Raw genomic sequence first — 24,147 nt, 5'->3', positions numbered from 1 at the left:
ACCACAGGTGGTTCTAGTTATCCAAGAGAGGTAGAGAGACAGTAGTGAAAAACCTAAATTGGCCTGGCATATCTGTTTGTACCTGCTTTTGTCTCAACACTAACTGACTCAGCACTAACCAGCGTATGTGTTCATTTTACCCAGTTTCCTGAAGAAGGTAGCACTTATTCCCCAAGTTAAGTTTCTATGAAATTCACAGTAAGACCATTATATGCTTTCTCGAATTATGCTTGGTCAATGCAAACTATGAAGAAGGATTTGAAATTTCCATTTATCTTTGGTCTTCTGAGATCAGTTTTTCTTCCATAGCTTCCTCATGGCATTTTTCACCTCAGCATTTCTCAGTGTATAAATCAGAGGGTTAAGTAAAGGTGTTCCAATTGTATAAAACACAGTTATCATTTTATCCATGGGGAAGGTGGTTGCAGGGCGTGTGTATATAAACATACAAGGAACAAAGAACAAGATGACTACAATGATATGGGAGATGCAGGTGGAAAGGGCTTTTTTCCTCCCTTCAGCCCTGTGGTTTCTCAGAGAATGCAAGATGATAACATAGGAGAATATCAGCATGACAAAACTCATTATGCAAAGGGCCCCACTATTGGACACCAGCAGCAGGTTGGTCACATAGGTGTCTGTACAGGAAAGTTGCAACAAGGGGTGCAAGTCACATAAATAGTGATCAGTCACATTGGGACCACAGAAAGGTAAACGCAAGGTCAGAAAAATCTGAACTGAAGAATGCACACAGGACGCTACCCAGGCTAGAGCTACCAACACACTGCAGACCCGCCGGTTCATGATGCTCATGTAGTGCAGGGGTTTACAGATGGCCACATAGTGGTCAATGGCCATCAGGATTAGGATCAAGACCTCCAGGCAGCCAAAGAAATGAAATGAAAAGATCTGGATAATGCACTCACTAAAAGAGATAGTGATGGTCTTCTGAAGGATATCCACAACCATTCTAGGGGCTATGGCAGTACAGAAGCAGGTATCAGATAACGATAAGTAGAAGAGGAAAAAGTACATTGGACTCCCAAGTGCCCGACTGGTCTTTATGGTGATGATAATCAATGAGTTACCCAACAATGTCCCTAAGTAGGAAAGCAAGAAAATGACAAACACTGTTTTCTTTTTAACAGGATCTTGCGTCAACCCAAGCAGAATGAACTCAGTCACATTATTATTCAGCAGCATGATTTCATGAATGAGGAGAAGGCACAAGTGTGAAATGGTTCATCTGAAAAAAATTAAAAAATACAGGAATTAATGTATGGTGCTGTGCAACAGTGTGAAATGTCTTATGCAAATTAATTTGTGGTGCTATGTGATGTTATGGGATATTTTAAGTAAAAAAAAAAAAATTTCCTCATCAGGGACATTCTAGCTGTTGTCTTAATGAGTCACTTCAACTCTTTGTCCCTCAATTTTTAATGACCACTTCATAGGGTCATTTTAAATGTCAAATAAGTTAGGAAGGATACTTCCTAAATCACCCTTAAACTGCAACTTCTTGTTAATTTGACATATTTCTGCTCTTATTAATTTGATTTATTTGATAAATAAAAAATCAGCAGATATGATTCCAATATACTATTTACTTAATAGTTTTCACATTCGGTAGACCTTGGGACCCATCCTTTGAAGTGCTGGTTTATCAGGCAGCGTTTAGGATATATTTGTCTTTTTTGAATTTAATGTTATAAATATAAAGTCACACACTGTTCCTGTCCATATCATGTCTTATTTCTTCATATATTTATGTATTACATATTTGTGATACACACATATATAAATGTATTTTACTTATAGATATATAATAACCAAACAAACAAAAACATTGCCACAAGGTAGATTCTACTCATGGAGACCACATGTGTTACAGAGCAGAACTGCCCCATGGGGTTTTTTTTTTTTTGGAGATAATTTTTATGGAAACATCACCAGGGCTTTCTTCCTTGATGGTGGTGAGTAGGTTTGAATCCTAAATCTTCAGTTTACTAGTTGAGTACAAACCATTTACACCACCCATGGACCAACAAATATAAATATATATATATATATATATATATATATATATATATATATATATATATATATATATATATATATATATATAACCCAGTAATTACTGAACACTCATTTCCAGATATTGCAGCTTGAAAAAGGGAGCAAGAAACACTTATTTACCCCATCCTGTGGAGCCAGTTCCGGACATAGCAACCCTATAAACACCGCCTTTTAAATAATCTGCTTTTACCTCAAACACCTTAATGATATTCAGTACTTGATATATTTTAAAAAATATAAAAGAATGTTCTTTGATAATTTGCAATAAGATATCTAGTTGCCCCGATGGTACATGGTTAAAGCACTCCTCTGATACCCAAAAGATTGGTGTTTCAAATCCACTAGCCACTCCATGGGGGAAAGATGTGGTAGTCAGCTTCCATAAAGATTCACAGCCTTGGATACCCTATGGGCCAGTTCTCCTCTGTCTTATAAAGTTACTATGAGTTGGAATTGACTCAATGGCAGTGAGTTTGGAATAAGGTATCTCAAATATCTCTATTTCTATTTTTTTTTTTACTTCCAATTTCTGAAAAGCTGAAAAGCACCTCTTAGAGCACTCAAAGTCCCTGAGGTTACATTTTGAAATTACAAAGGGAAGATGATTGCTTGATAGTTCATGCTTCACAATAGAGGTTTTTTGCTTAAACATTTTAGATCGGGGGCAGTAGGAGTGGGGGTGTCACCAGACACACCAGGCACCGGGTATAGAATCAGATGGTCAACAAACACAAGTATAAATATTGGAAAAATTTTCTATGTTTTAGTTGACGTTTCTTATTAATGTGATATAATGGACTGCCCCCATAGAGTTTCCAAGGAGCGCCTGGCGGATTCAAACTGCCGAATTCAAACTGCCGAACTTTTGGTTAGCAGCTGTAACACTTAACCACTACGCCACCAGGGTTTCCACATAGGTAGGTAGGTAGGTACTATCATGATCACTGTATGGGTATCTAGTTCCTCATCAGTAAACAAGGAAGTGTAGTCTTTAAGAAATCTTCCAGCCACTAAGAATTAATCTTTATTAATCAAGAGCTTTACTAAGTCAATTATTAACCAAAATTATCAATTAACATTTTCATCATTTCCTTACTATTTTTTATTCTACTTATTGCTTATAACATTCAATCATTTGACAATGTTTCCAAATGAACATAGCTTTTTAGCGTTGCCATTCTATCCGAAGTGGAGTAAAAAGCCTTCCACAATTTCCCTTAGCCTCTTGTCCCCGCATCAAACAGCCCCAAGTTAGGAGCCAGGATTTCAAGAGAGCATTCCCTTGGTCAGCTTTCCATTAGAACAAGTCTCTTTACTTTGACTTGTAAACTAATAAACATTCCAAATTGTGGCCAAAATTAGAAGAATCTAAAGATTATAAATATGCTTAACAACCGGGTATATTTTCTGAGTATTCATGGAAAAATATCATTTTAAGAGTAGATTCTATGGATATTGAAACAGACAGCTTTAAATGGATTTAGCTATCCAAAAAAAGAAAGGAAAGGAGAAGAGAAGAAAAGGAAAGAGAATGGATGGGAAAAAAAGGGAAGAAACTCACATTTATGGTGTCTGTCAATTCCAATCAATATCTGAAGGGATATTCTTGAGTTTCTGAACTCACGACAGCATACAGAAAAAAAAAAAAAAAATCCCTTTTAAAAAATAACTGAAAAATCTTCATGCTTGATATCTAGATGTGAAATTATATTTAAAATGAGTATGTCAAAATGCTATATGTTTAGTCATATTGAGAATCAGACCTATGTTACAAAAGTTCAGGGAAATGTCAGGCGCAGCTGAGACTTTTGCGCTTGCTTTCTTTGCCTTTTTTTTTTTTTTTCTTTGCTTCAGTACAGCACTGAGCAGCGAGCACCAGTTCTCTGTGTGCGTGGGGTCTGGGGGCTCCTGGAGAAACTGCGCTGAAAGCGTTAGGAGGAGCATTTAAAGGCACCTGAGGAAGCTGAGTGCAATCCCACTGGTATTCCCTATGGGAGGTTTTAGACGAGACTAGGAAAAATAAACTGTTGTTGTTATCTAAGTTGTTTATTGGCTTGGCTTTTAAGTGTGCTTTTTAAAATGCTTTTAAATGGCATCGAATATAGAGTGTTAAATATTTAGGTTCTAAGACCAATGACCAAAAAATTAAAAAAAAAAAAAATAGCCTTATTTCATTCTATGCAGGGAATAAACCCTAATGCTTAAACTACCAAAGCAGACGATTTATTTGTATTGCATTTATACTTCTCTTTTAATGCAGATAAAGTCAAACTTAAACACACTCGCTATTTTCCTTTTTTAAATAGATATCCTGGTGGGTGCGAGGGTAGATATTTGTGATTGAGTAGCAGGATTCCTATCTTCCATGTAGGAGATACTGGTTTGATTTTTGGCCAAAGCACCTCATGGACAGCCACTACCCATTTCTCAGTGGAGGCTTGTGCATTGCTATGATACTGCCCAGATTTCAGGGAATCATTCAGATAATATGGACTAGGAAGAAAGGCCTCGTGATCTCCTTCTGAAAATCAGACAACGGAACCCTCTGGGTCACAATGATTCAATCTGTGTGGAGCTTTACTGAACAGCAGTTCACAACAATAAATAGAATGATATTTGTCACAGTACAGTAACATCCATTTTAGGGAAAATATATAAATTCAAAGTGGAAGGAAAATTTCAAAATATTTTTCTCATACTCAAGGGCTAAGATAATTTTTTTTTTTAAATCAGAATCTAGAAGATTCTGATTCTGAGAAGTACCATGGACTGCCAAGAGAACAAACAAATCTGTCTTAGAAGAAGTACAAACAGAATGCTCCTTGGAAGCAGGGATGGCGAGACTGAGTCTTACATACTTTGGACATGTTGTCAGGAGGGATCAGTCCCTGGGGAAGGACATCATGCTTGGCAGAGTACAGGGTGAGCGGAAAAGAGGAAGACCCTCAACGAGGTGGACTGACACAGTGGCTGCGGCAATGAACTCAAGCATAACAAGGATTGTGAGGATGGCTCAGGACCAGGCATTGTTTCGTTCCGTTGTGCATGGGGTTGCTATGAGCCAAAACTGACTCGATGGCACCTAACAACAACAAAAACAATTCTTCCCCTTTGTTTCAAACTTTCCCGTTCTAATTGCCGGTAATTATCAATACATCTTGATTGCATGTTTGATCAATTTCAGGCTGCAGAACTGGGTAAAAATCTTCAATTTCTTCGTTTTTGGCATTACTGGTAGGTGTGTAAATTTGGATAATCATATTAATTGGTCTTCCTTGTGGGCATATGGATATTATCCTGTCAGCAACACGGTTGTACTTCAGGATGTATCTTGAAATGTTCTTTTTTAAATTTTTTTGTTGTAATTTAGGTGAAAGTTTACAGAACAAACTAGTTTCTCATTAAACAGGACACATACTGTTTTATGACATTGGTTAACAACCCTACGACATGTCATCAGTCTCCCTTCCCAAACTTGGGCTCCCTATTACCAGCTTCCTTATCCCCTCCTGCCTTCCAGTCCTTGCCCCAGGGCTGGCCTACCCCTTTAGTCTTGTTTTGTTTTATGGGTGTGTCCAATCTCTGCCTGAAGGGTGAAACACAGGGGTGACTTCATTACTGAGCTGAAAGTGTGTCTGGGGGCCAAACACTCAGGGATTCTCCAGTCTTTATCAGGCCAGCAAGACTGGTCTTTCATTTTGAGTTAGAATTTTGTTCTACATTTTTCTCTAGCTCTGTCCAGAACCCTCTGTTGTGATCCCTGTCAGAGAATTCAGTAGTGGTAGCCAGGCAACATCTAGTTGTACTGGACTCAGTCTGGTGGAGGCTGTGCTAGATGTGGCCCCATTAGTCCTTTGGACTAATCTTTCCTTTGTGTCTTTAGTTGTCTTCATTCTTCCTTGCTCCTGAAAGGGGGAGACCAGTGGAGTATCCTAGATGACCGCTCATAGGCTTTTAAAACCCTGGACACTACTTACCAAAGTAGAATGTAGAACATTTTCTTTATAAACCATATTACGTCAACTGAGCTAGATGTTCCCTGAGACCATGGTCCCCACAGCCCCCAGTCCAGCAATTCAGTCCCTCAGGGAATTTGGATGTGTCTACGAACCTTCTATGACCTTGCCTTGTACAAGTTGTGCTGGCTTTCCCAGTATTGTGTACTGTCTAACCCTTCGCCAAAGTTACCACTTACCTACTGTGTATTAGCTATTTTTCCATCCCCACCCCTCCCCTCCCTTGTAATCATCAAAAATTGTTTATTTTGTGTGTAAACCTTTTCATGAGTTTTTACAGAAGTAGTCTCATAAAATATTTGTCTTTTGTGATTGACTTATTTCACTCAGCATAATGACCTCCAGATTCATCTGTGTTATATTTGACAGATTCATTGTTGCTCTATATCGTTGTGTAATACTCTGTTGTGTATATGTACCACAGTTTGTTTATCCATTCATCTATTGGTGGGCGTCTAGGATGTTTCCATCTTTTTGCTGTTGTGAACAATGCTGCAATGAACATGCGTGCCCATATGTCTATTCGTGTAATGACTCTTATCTCTCTAAGATATATTTCTGGATCGTATGGTATTTCTATTTCTAACTTTCTAAGGAAGTGCCATATTGTTTTCCAAAACCGTTGTATCATTTTGCATTCCCACCAGCAATGCATAAGAGTTCCAATCTCCCTGCAACCTCTCCAACATTTATTATTTCCTGTTTCTTTGATTCATGTGAGGCCAGGGTAAGATGCTGTCTCATTGAGGGTGTGATTTGTTTTTCTCTAATGGCTAGTGATTGCTAGCATCTTCTCTTGCGTCTGTTGGCTGCTTGAATGTCTTCTTTGGTGAAATGTCTGTTCATTTCCTTTGCCCATTTTTTAATTGGATTATTGTCTTTTTGTTGTAGAGGTGTTGGATTTTCTTGTAGATTTTAGAGATTAGACCTTTGTCCCATTTGTAATAGCCAAATTTTTTTTTCCCAGTCTGTAGGTTCTCTTTTTACCCTTTTGATAAGTCTTTGGATGAGCATGAGTGATGCAGTTATTTAGCTTATCATCTGGAGTTCATGTGTTATTGGTTAACATCCTGTTAATGTTGTGTATTAGGGCCTCTAGCACAGAACCTATTTTTTCTTCTATGAACTTCATAGTTTTTGGCATTATATTTGGGTTTTTGATCCATTTTGAATTAGTTTTTGTATATGGTGTGAGATATGGGCCCTGTTTCATTTTTCTGCAGATGGACATCCAGTTTTGCCAGCATCATTTGTTAAAAAGGATGTCTTTTCCCCATTTGATGGATTTTGAGCCCTTGTTGAAGATCAGGTGACCATAGGAGAATAGGTTTACATCTGGGTTCTCAACTCTGTTCCATTGGTCAATGCATCTGTCGTCGTCCCAGTACCATGCTGTTTTGAATACCATAGCTGTATAGTAGGTTCTGAGGTCATGTAGTATGAGTCCTCTTACTTTATTCTTCAATAGTGCTTTAATTATCCAGGGCTACTTCCCTTTCTATATAAAGTTAATGATAAATTTTTCCATCTCTTTTAAAGAATGTTCTCAGTATTTGGATCGGGATTGCATTGTATTTGTAAATCACTTTGGGTAGAATTGTCATTTTCACAATGTTATGTCTGCCTGTCCATGAGCATGGTGTGCTTTTCCATTTATGCAGATCTCTTTTGGTTTCTTGCAGTAGTGTTTGGTAGTTTTCTTTGTATAGGTCTTTTACATTCCTGGTTAGATTTATTCTTAAGTATTTTGTTTTCTTAGGGGCTACTATACATGGTATGAAGTTCCTTATTTCCTTTTCATCATTCTCTATTGGTGTATAGGAATCCAGCTGATTTTGTATGTTTTTCTTGCATCCTGCTCCTCTACTGAATCTTTCTATTAGTTCCAGTAGTTGTGGACTCTTTTGAGTTTCTATGTATAGTATCATATCACCCACAAATAGGGACAGTTTAACTTCTTCATTACCAATTTGGATGTCCTTTATTTCATTTTCTTGCCTTATTACTCTAGCTAGGACATCCAGCATAATGTTCAATAGAAGTGGTGATAAAGAGCATCCTTGTCTTGTTCCTGTTCTCAGGGGGAATGTTTTCACCCTCTCTCCGTTAAGAATGATGCTGGCCACTGGTTTTGCATAGATGCCCTTTATTATGTTGAGAAATTTCCCTTCTATACCCATTTTACTGAGAGCGTTTATCAGGAATTGGTGTTGGATTTTGTCGAATGCCTTTTCTGCATGGATTGAGATGATCACATGAGTCTTTTCTTTCCTTTTATTTTTACGGTGGATAGTGTTGGTTGAATTTCTAATGTTGAACCATACTTGCACCTGGTATGAACCTTACTTGGTTGTGGTGTCTTATTTTTTTGATTATAAGCTGAGTTCTATTGCTTAGAGTTTTATTGAGAACTTTTGCAACTGCATTCATGAGACATATTGGTCTGTAATTCTTCTTTTTTTGTGGCATCTTTGCCTGGCTTTGGTGTTAGGGTTATGCTGGTTTCATAGAATTAATTCAGAAGTATTGCTTCCTTTTCTATATTCTGAAATAGTTTGAGCAGTACTGGTATAAGTGCTTCTTTGAATATTTGGTAGAATTCTCCAGTGAAGCCATCTGGGCCACAGCTTTTTTTTTGGGTGGTGGCGGTGGGAGGGGGGGTTATTATCTTTTCAATTTCTTCTCTTGTTATGGGTCTGTTCAGATTTTCAACATCACTTTGTGTTAGTTTGGGTAGGTAGTGTGTTTCTTGAAATTCACCCATTTCCTCTTGGTTTCAAAAATTTTGGAGTACAGGTTTTCATAATACTCTGTTACGATCCTTTGTATGTCAGTTGGGTGAGTTGTAATACCTCCCTCCACCCCGCCCCATTTCATTTATTATTTGGGTTATTTGCATCCTCTTCTGTTTTTCTTTTGTCAGTTGGCCAGTGGTTTGTCAATTTTATTGATCCTTTCAAAGAACCAACTTTTGGTTTTGTTGATTCTTTCTATTGTTTTCCTATTCTCTATTTATTTCCACTCTGATCTTTGTTATTTCCTTTCTTCTGGTGGCTGTGGGCTTCTTTTGATGTTCTCCTTCTATTTTTTTCAAGCTGTATAGATAATGCTTTGTTTTCATCCCTGTCTTCTTTTTTGATGTGTGCATCTATTGCTATAAACTGACCTTTCTGGACTCCCTTTGCTCTTTCCCAAAGGTTTTGGCACGATGTGTTTTCATCGTAGTTTGACTCCAGGAATTTTTTTGATTCCATCTCTTATTTCATCAATTACCGAGTGGTTTTTAAGCTGGGTGTTATTCAGTTTCTATGTAACTGAATTTTTTTTTTTCCTTGCTTTTCCTGTTGCTAATTTCTACTTTAATGGTGCTGTGGTCAGAGAAGATAATTTGCATTATTTCAATATTTTGGATTTTGTTGAGGGTTGCTCTGTGGCCTAAGATGTGGTATAACTAATCTGGAGAATGTTCCATGTGCGTTGGAAAAGAATGTGTATTTGCAGCTGTTGGGTAGATTGTTCTATATATGTCTATGAGGTTATGTTGGCTGATTGTAGCCTTTAGCTCTTCTGTATCTTTACTGAGTTTCTTTCTAGATGTTCTGTCCTTTACTGAGAGTGGTGTGATGAAATCTCCTACTTTTATTGTGGAACTGTCAATTTCCCTTTTCAGTGCTGTTAGAGTTTGTTGTATTTTGGAGCCTTGTCATTGGGTGCACAGACATTTATCATGGTTAAGTCTTCATGATGGATCATTCCTTTACTCATATAGTGCCCTTCTTTCTCTTTTATGGTGAATTTTGTTTTTAAGCCTATTTTATCTGAAATTAGTATTGCAACTCCTGCTGCCTTTTGGTAGTTATTTTTTTGATATATATTTTTCCGTCCTTTGATTTTTAATAAATTTACATCTTTGTTTCTAAGGTGTCTCTTGTAGACCCATATTGATAGATCCTGTTTTTTAATCCATTCTGTCACCCTCTGTCTCTTTATGTGTGCATTTAGGCCATTTATATTCAGTGTAATTGTTCATAGGTGTAGGTTTATTGCTGTCATTTTGTAATGCTTTTTTTGTGTTGCTCACGTTTTCTTTGTTCCTGTTACTCTTCTGTGCTGATTTCCTTTTGTTTGTGGATTGCTTTTTGTAGCTTTTTTTTTATCGAGATTTTATGTTTTCTTCTTTATTTTGATGAGTATATTTGTTAACTTTCTTTGTGGTTACCTTGTATTGACCCTTATCTTCCTAAGTTTGAACCAGTTTAATGTTACTTGGTATCGCCTTACCTTCCTCTCCATTAGACAGTTCTATACCTATACCGTTTATTCCCTGTTTTATTGTTCTGACGTTGTTGTCATTTACAGATTAACCTCTCTGGTTCCCTTTTGCAATTCTTTTGGTTTGGGGTAGTCCTTGAAAGTTCATTTCCAAGGTTGTTATCTGGCTGGTACAATCTTGCATCCTAGATACAGGCTGTAGTCTGATGTTGTTTGTTCTCAGACTGAAGGATTCCCTTCAGTAATTCTTTTGTTTGGTTTTTACGTATTCCCTTAATTTCTGTTATCCAGAAATGTCCCCATTTCACCATCGTATATGAGTGAGAGTTTTGTGGGATATATTATTCTTGGTTGGCATTTTTTTTTTCTTTCAAGGCTTTATATATGTCTTCCCATTGCCCTCTTGTCTGCATGGTCTCTGCCGAATAATCAGAGCTTGGTCTTATTGTTTCTCCTCTGTATGTGACTTTTTATTTTTCTCGAGCTGCTCTCAGGTTATTTTCTTTGTTTTGGGTTTTAATGAGAATGATTATGATTTGCTCTGGTGATTTTCTTTTAAGATCTATCCTGTGTGGGGTTCGTTGAGCTTCTTGAATGGTCAGCTTTTCATCTTTCCTGATATTAAGGAGGTTTTCTGTCAGCAATTCTTCATTGATCCTTTCGGTGTTTTCCATTTTCTCCTCCTGTTCTGGAACTCTGATCCCTCCCAAAGTTTTGCTTTTGATTACACCTCACATAATTCTCAGGATTTCTTCAATTTCACTGATTCCACTTTTCGTCATTTAAAATCTACTCCTAGCCCTTCTGTGACACTATTTCAGAAATTTTGCTGTTTATCCTTTGGATTTCTAATTGTCGGTTTTGTATGATTTCTAGTTATGAATTTATTTTGGCATTTGGTTCCTATATAATTTTCCTGAATTCTTTAAATTTTTGTCTGTATTTTCCATGAATTTGCCTGCCTTTTCCAAAAAATTGTCTATTTTTTCTTCTTTTTTGTCTGCTTCTTGTTCAACTCTTGGATAGCTCTGAATATTAGAGATTTGAATTCCCTGTCAGGTACTTCTAGTGCCTTTTCTTCTACTGGAAAGTCATCCTGTGTTTTATTTTTGATGCCTACTGGTACCATTCTATTCTTTTTTTTTTTTATGTTTTGATGTCTGCTGTCTTCAGGACATTCAGTAGTTATTTTCTTCATTTAGCGATTGTAGATCTGCTTGTTTCATCCTACTTTTTTTTGTTTTATTAGGTTGTGTCTGAGGTGAGCTGTGCTTCTTTGTTGTTTCCTTGTCTGTGGTCATGATAGTTTTCATCCCATTTTCCAATAGCCAGGGCCAACTGCTCAGCTATGGTACAGCAGAGAAGATCCAGCTGAAGCGTAGGTACTGGGATGGGTTGTTTGTCGCGTGTACTAGGGCCACAATGCAGGACAGGAATCAGTGCTGGATAGGTTCCAGTAGCCCATGCCTGTGCTGGTAGGAGTGCGATTTTCAGCACATGGTGTAGGTAGGAAGAAAGGAAGGGGGAGTTTTTGATGTGAGTTAATATGGGTATGGGAAAGAGGAGAGAGGAGAGAGAAACAAGAGCCAAAAAGAAAGAAAGAAACAAACAAAATGTCGTGAGGAAGCTTGCTGTTAGAGTGGAGAGGTGAGAAACTGAAAAGTGGAGAAAAACAAAAAGGAAAGAAAAGAAAAAGGGAAATAGAAAAAAATAAGTAACAAAAAACCATGGAAAAAATAAAGAAAAGCCCCCAGGTGTCCCACTAGTGCAGCTGAAAAGACTGAAGAAGTGGCTCCTAGGCTGCACAGTATAGCCTGGCTAGGAGGGAGTATAGATAGATGTCACACAGTGCTAGTTATTTGGGAGACAGGAAAAGAAGGTATGTATAGAAAGACCAGAACTGAGAAATGAAGACAGGCAGAAAGGAAAAAAGAGAGAAAAAGGAAATGCTCCCAGGGGCTGCACAGACTGGGGAAGTGGCTCCTAAGCCATACAGTGCAGCACGGCTAGAAAGGGCTCCCACGCCATGAAAAGAAAAACAAAACAAAGAAAAAAAAGGCCCAGGAATCCCACCAGTGTGGTGTCGTGGGCTGGGGGACTGGTTCCCGTTCGGGCTGTACTTCACAGCCTTTCAAGAAGCAAAGCTGGCACGTGGAGCCAGGTGTTCAAGAGAAAGGTGGGTGTGGTGGTGGAAGGCACAGAAGAAACCAAAATAAATGGCAAAAAGCAACATCATCAACAGACACCTGGCAATCAGGGAGCTGGCCAGTGTGGGCGGGCTGAATCCAAGGCTCCAGACTGAAGTAGTTTCCTCCCTACCAAGACACTGTGGCTGGTGGGGAGCAGAGGAGGCCAAAGGTGGGTGGGAAAGGTGGTTATTGAACCCACCCCCAGTGTCCTCGAGTCGATTCCAACTCATAGTGACCCTACAGGATGGAGTAGAACTGCCCCATAGAGTTTCCAAGGAGCGCCTGGTGCATTCGAACTGCCAACCCTTTGGTTAGCAGCTGGAGCACTTAACCACTACGCCACAAAAGAGTGGTTATTAGGAAAGTGTATATCAGAAGTAGATTTCCAGGTCCTTCTAAGCCTGCCTTAGTCTGGAAACTCAGCTGAAACCTGTCCACCTTGGGTGACTCTACTGGTATTTGAACACTTGTGGCATAGCTTCCAACCTCACAGCAACACGAAAGCAACCACATTACCACAAACTGACAGACATGTGGGGAATTTTTTTTGATTAACTAATGAAATATTTTTAGAATGTTTAGCTGTTAAGAGTCAATGCTAAACAAATATTCTGGTTTGTCACATTTTGGATTCTATTACCCTTTTCCTCCTCCCTTCTCATCACAGTGGTTTGTACCAGAGTTGGATTCTAACCTAGGGCAGACACTCCATAAAATGGCCAATCACCTAAATTTAGTCTACTCTACTCAATTATAAGAGCAAGCTTATTCAAATTTCCTCTTTGAAATTCTGACTAGGTAACCTGACAGGTTGGATGGAAGAGATAAAAATTTGTAGAATACATGAAAGTAGATCCTTTGTCTTGAAAACCAAAGGTACATGCAAGCAGACATTTTGAGAAAACAGAGAACATAGTACCCAAAACCCAAACCAAACCTAGGGCCGTTGATTCGATTCCGGCTCAAAGCGACCCTATAGGACAGAGTAGAACTGCCCCATAGAGTTTCCAAGGAGCACCTGACAGATTCAAACTGCCGACCCTTTGGTTAGCAGCTGTAGCACTTAACCACTACGCCACCAGGGTTTCCAAAGAACATAGCAGAGAGTAAAAATGATCTCCAAAATACCAATTGTAATTTTATTATGACATGCAAGAAGTGAAACAGCTAATTGCTCCCATCATTCTTTCATGATGAAGAGCACATAGGAGATGAACTTTTAGTAGAAAATGAGTGCAAAACTATATAATAAGTTATTCTTGTTGTTGTTAGTTGCCCTTAAGTCAGTTTGGACTCATAGTGACCCTATGTACAACAGAAGTAAACACTGCCTGGCCCTGCACCATCATCACAATTGATGTTATGCTTGACCCCGTTGTTGCAGCCATTGTGTCAATCGATCTCGTTGATGGTCTTCCTCTCTTTCATTGACACTCCACTTTACCAAGCATGGTGTCCAAAGTAAGTGAGATGAAGTCTCACCATCCTTGCCTCTAAGGGGCATTCTAGCTGTACTTCTCAGAAGACTCAATTGTCTTCTTTTGGAAGTGCATGGTATATTCAATATTTTTCACCAACACCATAATTCAAAAGCATCAATTATTCTTCACCCTTCCTTATTCATTGTCCAACTTTCACATGCATATGAGATGATTGAAAACACCATGGATTGGGCCAGGCACATCTTGGCCCTTGAAGTGACATCTTTGCTTTTTAACGCTTTAAAGAGGTCTTTTGCAGCAGACTTGCCCACCACCATACATCTTTTGATTTCTTGACTGCTGCTTCTATGGGTGTTGATTGTGGATCCAAGTAATGAAATCCTTGAAAACATCAGTGTTTTCTCCATTTATCGTGGTGTTGATCATTGGTCCAGTTGTGAGGATTTTTGTTTTATTTATGTTGAGGTATAATCCATGCTGAAGTCTATAGTCCTCGATCTTCATTAGTAAGTGCTTGAAGTCCTCTTCACTTTCAGCAAGCAAGGTTGTGTCATCTGCATAATATAGGTTGTTATCAGATGCCCCTTTCTTCTTCATGTATTCCCCCTTCTCTGATTATTTGCTCAACATACAGATTGAATAAAAGTATGGTCAAATGATACAACTTGATGCACAACTTTATTGACATTAAAACATTCAGTGTCCCCTTGTTCTGTTCGAACAACTGCTTCTTGTTCTTTGTGCAGGTAAGCATGTGAGCACTGTTAAGTGTTCCTGAATTCCTATTCTTTACAATGTTATCCATAATTTGTTCTGATCCACTCAGCTTAATGCCTTTGCATAGTCAATAAAATAGGCAAACAAACTCAACTTCAAGAACTATATCAGACAGTGTTTCACCGCATTTCATCAAGTTTTCACTGGCTGATTTTTTTCAAAAGTAGATCACCAGGAACTTCTTCCTAGTTTGTCTCAGCCTGGAAGCTCAGCTGAAACCTTTCCAATATGGTGACTGTGATGGCTAAGCTTGCATGTTATTGAATAATGGCTGCAAAGCTTTCAGCCTCACAGCAACATGCAAGCCCCACATATGATAAATTGACAGACAAGTGGGGGATACAATAATTGCTAGGCCTAAGTATAACATTAGTTTGCTTAGAAAGCTAGGGTGAGAACCTAACCAAAAAAAAAAAAAACATAAAAAGAAAAACTAATCCATTGCTGTTGAGTTGATTTCTATTGACAGCAACCCTATAAGACAGAGTAAAACTGCTCTACAGGGTTTCAAAGGCTTTGATCTTTATGAAAGCAGACTGCCACAGCTTGGTAGATTTCAACCAATGAATTTTCAGTTAGGAGCTGAGCACTTAACCACTGCACCACCAGGGCTAAATGTCTACTAACAATAGGAATAGAAAGCCTGGAGTTTTAAGTTTAGCCTTGATTGCTAAGAAAAACAGAAGAGTCACTACCCCCAATATATCAATTGAAATTCAAAGACATATTTCTGTTGACCTTTCTTCCAGTTCACTAATCCTGCCATCCTACCTAGAAACAGAAAGTCTCAAATTGTATTTAAAAGTGAAGAAATGAAAAAGCTCTTTGGAATCACTAAATCTGTGGGCAGGATTTGTATATTTTGGGAGATAACTTTCAGATAATCAGGTAGTGCAATATAGGTCAAATATTTTCTCCTGAAAAAAAAAAAAAAAAAGAAACCTCGCCTGGCACCCAACACCTTCCCATCTGCTATCTGGGATATGCACATGCTAGAGGTGGATTAGTGATGTCGTGTGTGCCTGGAGGCTGGAATTTTGGGAGGAGGTAGAGGAAAGGACCCCATGGTTCATTATGCAGACTTTTACTTAATCCTTGTATATGCAGCCACACACTTCCTAATATTCCCCCACGGTTATATCAGAAATTTTCTAGCTCGATTCTTATCTACTAATGATTATAAAATAAATTTTGCCCTTGAATCAGTTCTAATTCATGATGACCCCCTGTGTTCCACAGTAGAATTCTTCTATATAGGGTTTCAATGATTGTGATCTTTTGGAAATGGATTGCCAGGCTTTTCCTCCAAGGCTCCTCTGGATGCATTCGAACCTGTGATCTTTTGGTAATAGCCAGACATTTAACTCTTTGCACCACCCAGGAACTCCACCTATGACTATAAGCATATGATTCTTTCTTAATGGAAGAAATAAGCAATTCATAGTGATTACCTTTTTACAAAAGGATGAGAAAGAGATAATTAGATTTTTTTGCATTTTGTACATTTTTGAAGTGTTTGGATTTTCAAAAATTATGCATGCATTACTTCATATTTTCATGTCAACAGAGTCATCCAGATGGTGAAATTATATACTGTGTTTTCATCTTTTTATGCCATTGTTTTTTTATTATACAAAAGGAAACCATAAGTTCATATTTTAAAAAAAGAACAGCTTTTCTGTGAAACATGAAAGCTATCCATAAAAATTTATTTCCTCTCTCATCTAAACTCTCACTGAAATGAAAGTGAAGAAGGAAATGACAAAAAAAAAAAAAAAACTAAACAAAACAGGACATACTAGTTGCTGAAAGAGTGTCACGCATTTTCCAAAGCATAATGGTAGGTAACTGACTTAGCAGAACAGAGGAAGCTACAAGCATTTGAGGAACGATAGCAAAAAAAAAGCTAGTTCACCTGGAAAGCTCCTGAGATGTTACATGCTTGAAGCATCATGTTTCACAGAATGTAGAGGTGAAACTTACACTGGATTACTGGAGGGTTATTTTATTTTCTAGGCTATACAGGTGGTCCCAGAGTTATGGGCACTGGACTTACATATAGCCAGTAGTTATGAATGAACCCGCGTAATGCTAATTATATTAAAAATTTGAGGTACGTAAAATGGCTCAGAATAACATGTGGGCACTATTGTGTAATGAATATCAAAACATTCTTATTATTAATGTATGATTCTGTTAAAAATGTTTTAGGGTATCTGGAAGAGTTTCTTTTTTTTATGCTTAGAAAAGTACACTATACACTGTATACTAAGACAAACTTTTGAGTAACCGATGTTAGATACAAACTGTACCTAACTGTTCCAACTTCTTTACAAATTTGACCTAAAAACAGATATAGGAATGGAACTCGTTTGTAATCCTGAGACTGTCTGTATTCTACACAGCCAGGAGACATTCCTTCTACCCATGATGGACAGGTGTCAGCAGAGCTCATAGACTAAGACTGGGAAGAAAGGTGATCTATTCCTGAAAATTGGCCAATGAACACCTTATAGATTACAACAGAGTATTGTCTGACTCACATGTTTTGAACATGTCATTAGGAGGGTTCAGTCACTGGAAGAGAACATCATACTTGGTGAATTAGATGGATAGCAAGGATGAAGAAGACCCTTAATGAGATGAATTGGCACAATCATCACAAAAATTGACTTGAACATACCTGCAATTTTGAGGATGTTGCAGGACTAGTCAATATTTTGTTCTGTTGTGTATAATGTCTCTATGAACTGAGTTGATTCAACAGTAGTTATCTATCTATCTCTACTGTCTTCTGTCAGGTTGGCTGCTTATGGGTGATGGAATACATGAAAATATCTATAAAGACTGAGATCACAAGAACAATCTCACACTTCTGTTGTTCACTAATGGTTGTTATATCCCAGGCAATGTTTATGGAATACCATGTCAATGGATGACTTAGTCTATAAGCCTCATTCACAGTTGGAGGCACTGTGAAGGCAGAAGGCACAACCTATATCTGAAGTATTTATCATTACAGTCCATATCTGAAGAAATAATTTCCATTAAGTATTTATAATTAAGGTTACAGACAAAATTAAGGTTGCTAATCATCTAACTTTCAATAGGGGTATTATCATGTATTATCCAGGTAAAATGAATGAAATCACAAGTATCATTTAAAGGGGAAGAGAGAGGCAGAAGAGAAACATGGGGTTGTGATAATGCAACAATCATCAAATATATGCAATGTTGCTGACTTTGAAGATTTAGGAAAGTGGTCATGAGCCAAGGAATGTTGGTGGCTTCTAGAAACTGGAAAATCCTAGAGCCTCCAAAAGAAACACAACCATACTGACACCTTGATTTTAGCCCAGTGATACCTATGTCAGAATTCCAACCTAGAGGACTTAAGACAATAAATTGGTGTTGTTATAAGCCACTACACTTGTGGCAATGTGTTACAACAGAAGTAGAAAACTAACACAAGACCTTAAAACATATAGAGTCAGCTCCATATGTCCTTGCCAGAACACCAAATCCTTATGTCAAAAATTTTTCAATTTCCAGACTTACACTCTGTCCCCTATGCTAACACCTTCAAGATCTTCTCCCATAGTAATCTTCATTTGTCACCATGTAAATTAGCTGGGTACTGCAATTCCCCATGTAAATCATTTCTGAAAGCGTAAGAATTGTACTTCACTGCTTTGGCTTTCCTGAGACCTACCCCTGGTTAATGTGTGGAAGTAATGCGATATAGGAGGGAGCTCTGGGGGAGAAAAAATATCACTGTATGACAACTACTTCAGATGAGGTAATTGCATGGGATCAAGGCAAGGGAAGACTATTTTTTCACATGCGAAAGCCTACCAAGGAGATGCAGAAAAACTTTTGGATTTGTGGTTGTCACTTTTCTCCACAAAATTTTAGCCCCCAGAGTCCTATTCCTTCCCTATCAGGACTCTGGTTCCAACAAAGGAAGTCTGCTGAGGCTACACCTTCGGTCTTCTTTGCAGTTCTGCCTTCTTTATTATAAAATTCTAACTCTTAGCTACAGCAAAATTTCTGCATTTCCAGGAGACATAATGGATGGAGTGTTTCTGAGGAGACCCTTACATTGGATTAAATGCATACTCTCTTTTTATCTTTTCCTTATCTTGAAATACAAGAAGATATCAGCAAAAACTGAGGCAACTGGAAACTACTACTATGCAAATCTTACAATAGTAGAATCAAACTGTAGCTTCTGTAGTCAGTGGTAAACTACTTGGGATGGATTTTGCCTTGAAATTCACAGAAACTAAAAATAAAAAAAGTGATGCATATGAAAAAAGATATGTCACCATAATTCATCATAGAATCCATAGTTCCGTATCTACACAGAAAAATAGATACCCTTTTTCTCAAGCTAAAGAAATGTCAAAGCTCTTGGTACATAAAATTGATACAAATTTAATAACTTTAATACAATTTACTACAAAAATAAAGTATTCTTAAATAAGAATTTCTGTATGGATAAAAATAAAAATAATAAATTAATTTGAAATTAGATTCTTAATGATTATGTAATTAGAGACTGTGGGTCAGGTGGATAGTGACAAAAGTTGGTATCCAACCTCACTGTAGAAACATACATTTCATATTCACGTTTCAGTCCTTTCTACTATTCTCTGGGTTGTACTGAAAATTCACTAAATTTTTATCTGTGACAGAAGATATTTCCGTTTCAAAGCCTCAAATTCCTCCTCCGGATTATCACTTTCATTTTTGAAAAGAGAAAATTTACCAGGATAGGAATTTAAGCATATAAACGGCTAACTGAAATCATAATAAAAACAACAAACCAACAACAACAACAAAAAAATCCATAATCATGAAGTTGATACCACTCATGTCAATGTCATGTGTTACTAAGGAGAATTTTTCCGTAGGGTTTTTTGGCTGTACTCTTTATGAAAGTGATTACCAGGCCTTTCTTCTGTAGTGCTATTGAGTGTATTTGAATGTAAACCTTTAAATTAATGGTGGAGTGACACCAGAAATCAACATGAAGAAGGACAGAAAAACACCAGATCAAAACTGCAAGTGGTTCTAGTTGTCCAAGAGAGTTAGAGAGACAACAGTAAAAAATAAAAAGCAGTTGGTCTGACATACCTGTTTGTACCTGCTTTTGTCTCTTCCTCTACTTAAAATTGACTCAACACTAACCACTGTGTGTGTTTATACTACCCATTTTCCTGAAGGAAGTAGCACTTTTCCCACAAAATAGGATTCTATGAAATCCGCAATAAGAAGATAATATGCTTTGTTGCATTATGGTAGGTCAATGCAAACTATGAAGAAGGATTTGAAATTTCCATTAATCTTTGGTCTTCTGAAATCAGTTTCTTGCTCCACCATTTCCTCATGGCATTTTTCACCTCAGCATTTCTCAGTGTATAAATCAGAGGGTTAAGCAAAGGTGTTCCAATTGTATAAAACACAGTTATCATTTTATCCATGGGGAAGGTGGTTGCGGGGCGTGTATATATAAATATACAAGGAACGAAGAACAAAATGACTACAATGATATGGGAGATGCAGGTGGAAAGAGCCTTTTTCCTTCCTTCAGCACTGTGGTTTCTCAGAGAATACAAAATGATGACATAGGAGAACATCAGCAATACAAAACTCACTATACAAATGGCCCCACTATTAGACACCAGTAGCAGGTTGGTCATATAGGTGTCTGTACAGGCAAGTTTCAACAAGGGCTGCAAGTCACATAAATAGTGATCAATCACATTGGGACCACAGAAAGGCAAACTCAACGTCAGAAAAATCTGAACTGAAGAATGCACACAAGCCCCTACCCAGGCTATAGCTACCAACACACTGCAGACCCGCTGGTTCATGATGCTCATGTAGTGCAGGGGCTTACAGATGGCCACATTGCGGTCAATGGCCATCAGCATAAGGATCAAGATTGCCAGGCAGCCAAAGAAATGAAATGAAAAGACTTGGATAATGCACTCCCTGAAAGAGATAGTGCTATTCTTCAGAAGGGCATCCACAATCATTCTAGGGGCTATGGAAGTAGAGAAGCAGGTGTCAGATAAAGATAAGTAGAAAAGGAAGAAGTACATTGGACTCTCAAGTGCCCGGCTGGTCTCGATGGTAACAATTATCAGTGAGTTACCCAACAATGTCCCTAAGTAGAAAAGCAAGAAAAGGACAAACACTACTTTCCTTTTAACAGGATCTTGTGTCAACCCAAGCAGAATGAATTCAGTCACATTATTATTCAGCAGAATGATTTCATGAATGAGGAGAAGGTACAAGTATGAAATTGTTTATCTGACAAAAACCAAAAAATACAGGAATTAATGTATGGTGCTATGCAACAGTGTGAAATATTTTAAGCAAATTAATTTGTGGTACTATGCGAGAGCCAGTGGTTCTTACTATGTGATGTTATGGGATATTTTGAGCAAAAATAAATATTCCTCATCAGGGACATTCTAGCTGTTGTTTGTTAGTCGCTTCACCTCTTTGTCCCTCAGTTTTTAGTGACCTCTTCATTAAAAAAAACCTCTTCATAGGGTCATTTTAAATCTCAAATTAGCTTTACGGAGGATAATTTCCTAAAACTCTTAAAATGCAACTCCTTGTTAACTTTGACATGTTTCTGCTCTTATTGATTTGATTTATTTGATAAGTAAAAATTAGGGATATATGATGACAATGTATTATTTACTGAATTTTTTTTCACATTCAATACACCTCGGAACCCATGTTTTGCATGGCCATTTTTTCAGGCTGCATTTGGGATATATTTGTCTTTCTTATTGATTTTAATGTTATGAAGTCACACACTAATCCTGTCCACATAAATAATGTCTTATTTCTACATGTATTTATGTATTACATATTAGTGATGCATACTTACATAAATGTAAAGAAACAAACAAAATCATTGCTGACAAGTCGATTCTACTCATGGAGACCACATGTGTTACAGAGCAGGGCTGCTCCATAGGGCTTTTTTGGATGTAATTTTTTACAGAAACAGATTACTAGGATTTTCTTCTGTGATGGTGGTGAGTGGGTTGGAATCTTGAATCTTTAGTTGAATGCAAACCGTTTACACCACCAGGGGACCAAAAAATATATATCCCCAAAATTACTGAACACTCATTTCCAGATATTCCACCTTGAAAAAGGGAGCAAGAAACACTTATTTATCCCATTGCTGTGGTGTCAGTTCTGAACATAGCAACCCTGTAAACACTTACTACCTTCTAAATAATCTACTTTTACCTCTAACACCTAAATGATGTTTAGTACTTGACATATTGTAATAAACATAAATGAATATTCTTTGATAATTTGTAATGAGATATCTAGATGCCTTGGTGGTACATGGTTAAAGGACTCCTCTGCTAACCAAAAGTTTGGTGTTTCAAACCCACCAACCACTCCATGGGGGAAAGATGAGGCAGTCTGCTTCCATAAAGACTTACAGCCTTGGATACCCTATGGGCCAGTTCTCCTCTATCCTATAAGGTCACTATGAGTTGGAATGGACTCAGTGGCAGTGGTTTTGGAATACGGCATCTCAAATATCTCCATTTCTATTTTTTTGTTCCAATTTCTGAAAAGCTGAAAAGCACCTCTTACAGCACTCAAAGTCCCTGAGTTTATATTTCCAAACTACAAGGGGAGCACAATTGCTTGATAGTTCATGCTTCACAATAGAGGTTTTTTGCTTAAACATTTTAGATCCGGGGCAGCAGGAGTGGGGGTATCACCAGGCACACCAGGCAGCTGGTGTAGAATCAGACTGTCAGTAAACACAAGTATAAATATAGGAAAAGTTTTCTATGTTTAAGTTGACATTTCATATTAATGTGAAATAATGGACCTTTCACTAACTGATGTTAGGAATTTGAATCTCAATTTGAAAAAAAAAAAAAACTACCTCATTATTCAAAAAACTGTACATTCCAGACAGTTGGAAGATACAAATGTGTCAGACCAAACTAGAAAATAATATTGGAAGAATAACTATATTTTAGGGTGGCAAATTCATAAAGAAAAATACATTATACACAATTATATACATTATATACAAATAATACATTAAACTGCCATATAACAAAACTCACTATGAACAAAGAATTTTAAAAAGTGGTAGAATAGGATTAAATATTTATAACTCCTGCAAATCAAAAACATAAAGATTAGTAACCCAATTTTAAGGAGCCCTGTAGGCGCATTGGTTAAGTCCTCGGCTGCTAACCTAGCGGTTCATGGTTCAAACCCACCCGATGGCTCTGCAGAGAAAAGACCTTAAGGCCTGCTCCCATAAAGATTTCAGCCTAAGAAACCCAATAGAGCAGTTCTACTCAGTCACAAAGGACCGCTATGAGTCAGAATTGAACAGGGCTTCGGGTATACAGAAAGACTCATTAACGACCTGCACACTAATTATGCAGGTGATACAACCGTGCTTGCTGAAAGTGAAGAGGAGTTGAAGCAATTATTAAAAAAAAAAAAAAACTGATGAAAATCAAAGTCTATAGCCTTCAGTATGAATTACACATTGACATCAAGAAAAAGAAAATCCTCACAACTGGACCAATAAGCAATATAATGATAAATGGAGAAAAGATTGAAGTTGTCAAGGATTTTGTTTTACTTGCATACACAAAGAACACCCGTGAAAGCAGCAGTCAAGAAATCAAAAGACAGATTGCATTGTGCAAATCTACTGCAAAAAAAAAAAAAAAAACACTTTAAAGAGTTAAAAAGCAAAGCTGTCACTTTAAGGACTAAGGATGGCAGCTCACTACAACAAATTGAATGATATATGTCACAGTACAATAACACCTATTTTAGGAAAAATATACATATTTAAGGTGGAAGGAAAATTTGAAATTATTTTTCTCAATCCTGAGGGTTAATGTAATTTTTTTTTTAATCTGGATCTAAAAATCCCTATTCTGAGAGGTATCAACTCAATAGGGAAAATTGTTAAGATTTTGGAAAAAGACTATTCAAACTCAGTGGGAACACATTGAGCTTAGCAAACATGACATGACTATTTAAATGTTTTGATTGCTGTTGTTATTTGTTGTTAGGTGCCTTCAAGTCAGATCAGACTCATAGAGATCCCATGTACAGCAGAACAAAACACTGCCCGCTCCTGCACCACCCTCACAATCTTGTTATGTTTGAGCCCATTGTTGTACCATGGTGTCAATCATCTTGTTGAGGGGCATCCTCTTTTTCTCTGACCCTCTACTGTACCAAACATGATGTCCTTCTCCAGGGACTGGTCCCTCCTGTTAACGTATCCAAAGTACGTGAGATGAAGTCTCTTCATCCTTCCTTTCAAAGGAGCATTCT

At 37.6% G+C, this 24,147-nt stretch overlaps 2 protein-coding genes across 2 annotated transcripts; both read right to left on the bottom strand.

Moving 5' to 3' along the window:
• Window positions 1-291: 291 nt before the first annotated feature.
• LOC126063694 (olfactory receptor 4C16-like) lies at window positions 292-1,203 on the bottom strand. The gene has a single exon (XM_049862105.1). It carries the CDS (start codon window positions 1,201-1,203, stop codon window positions 292-294), a length of 912 nt encoding a protein of 303 aa, XP_049718062.1.
• An 18,887-nt stretch (window positions 1,204-20,090) lies between these two features.
• LOC126063693 (olfactory receptor 4C16-like) lies at window positions 20,091-21,071 on the bottom strand (the record flags this gene model as incomplete). The annotated part of the gene is made up of 1 exon (XM_049862103.1): window positions 20,091-21,071. A coding segment is annotated over one exon (981 nt), but the record flags the coding sequence as incomplete, so codon positions are not given.
• Between the last annotated feature and the right edge of the window lie 3,076 nt (window positions 21,072-24,147).

Source organism: Elephas maximus, chromosome 20 (assembly GCF_024166365.1).
Source record: "Elephas maximus indicus isolate mEleMax1 chromosome 20, mEleMax1 primary haplotype, whole genome shotgun sequence".
Taxonomy (NCBI): Eukaryota; Metazoa; Chordata; class Mammalia; order Proboscidea; family Elephantidae; genus Elephas; species Elephas maximus.
Note: the sequence above shows the minus strand (reverse complement) of the source record. Positions and strands in the feature narration are given on the sequence as shown.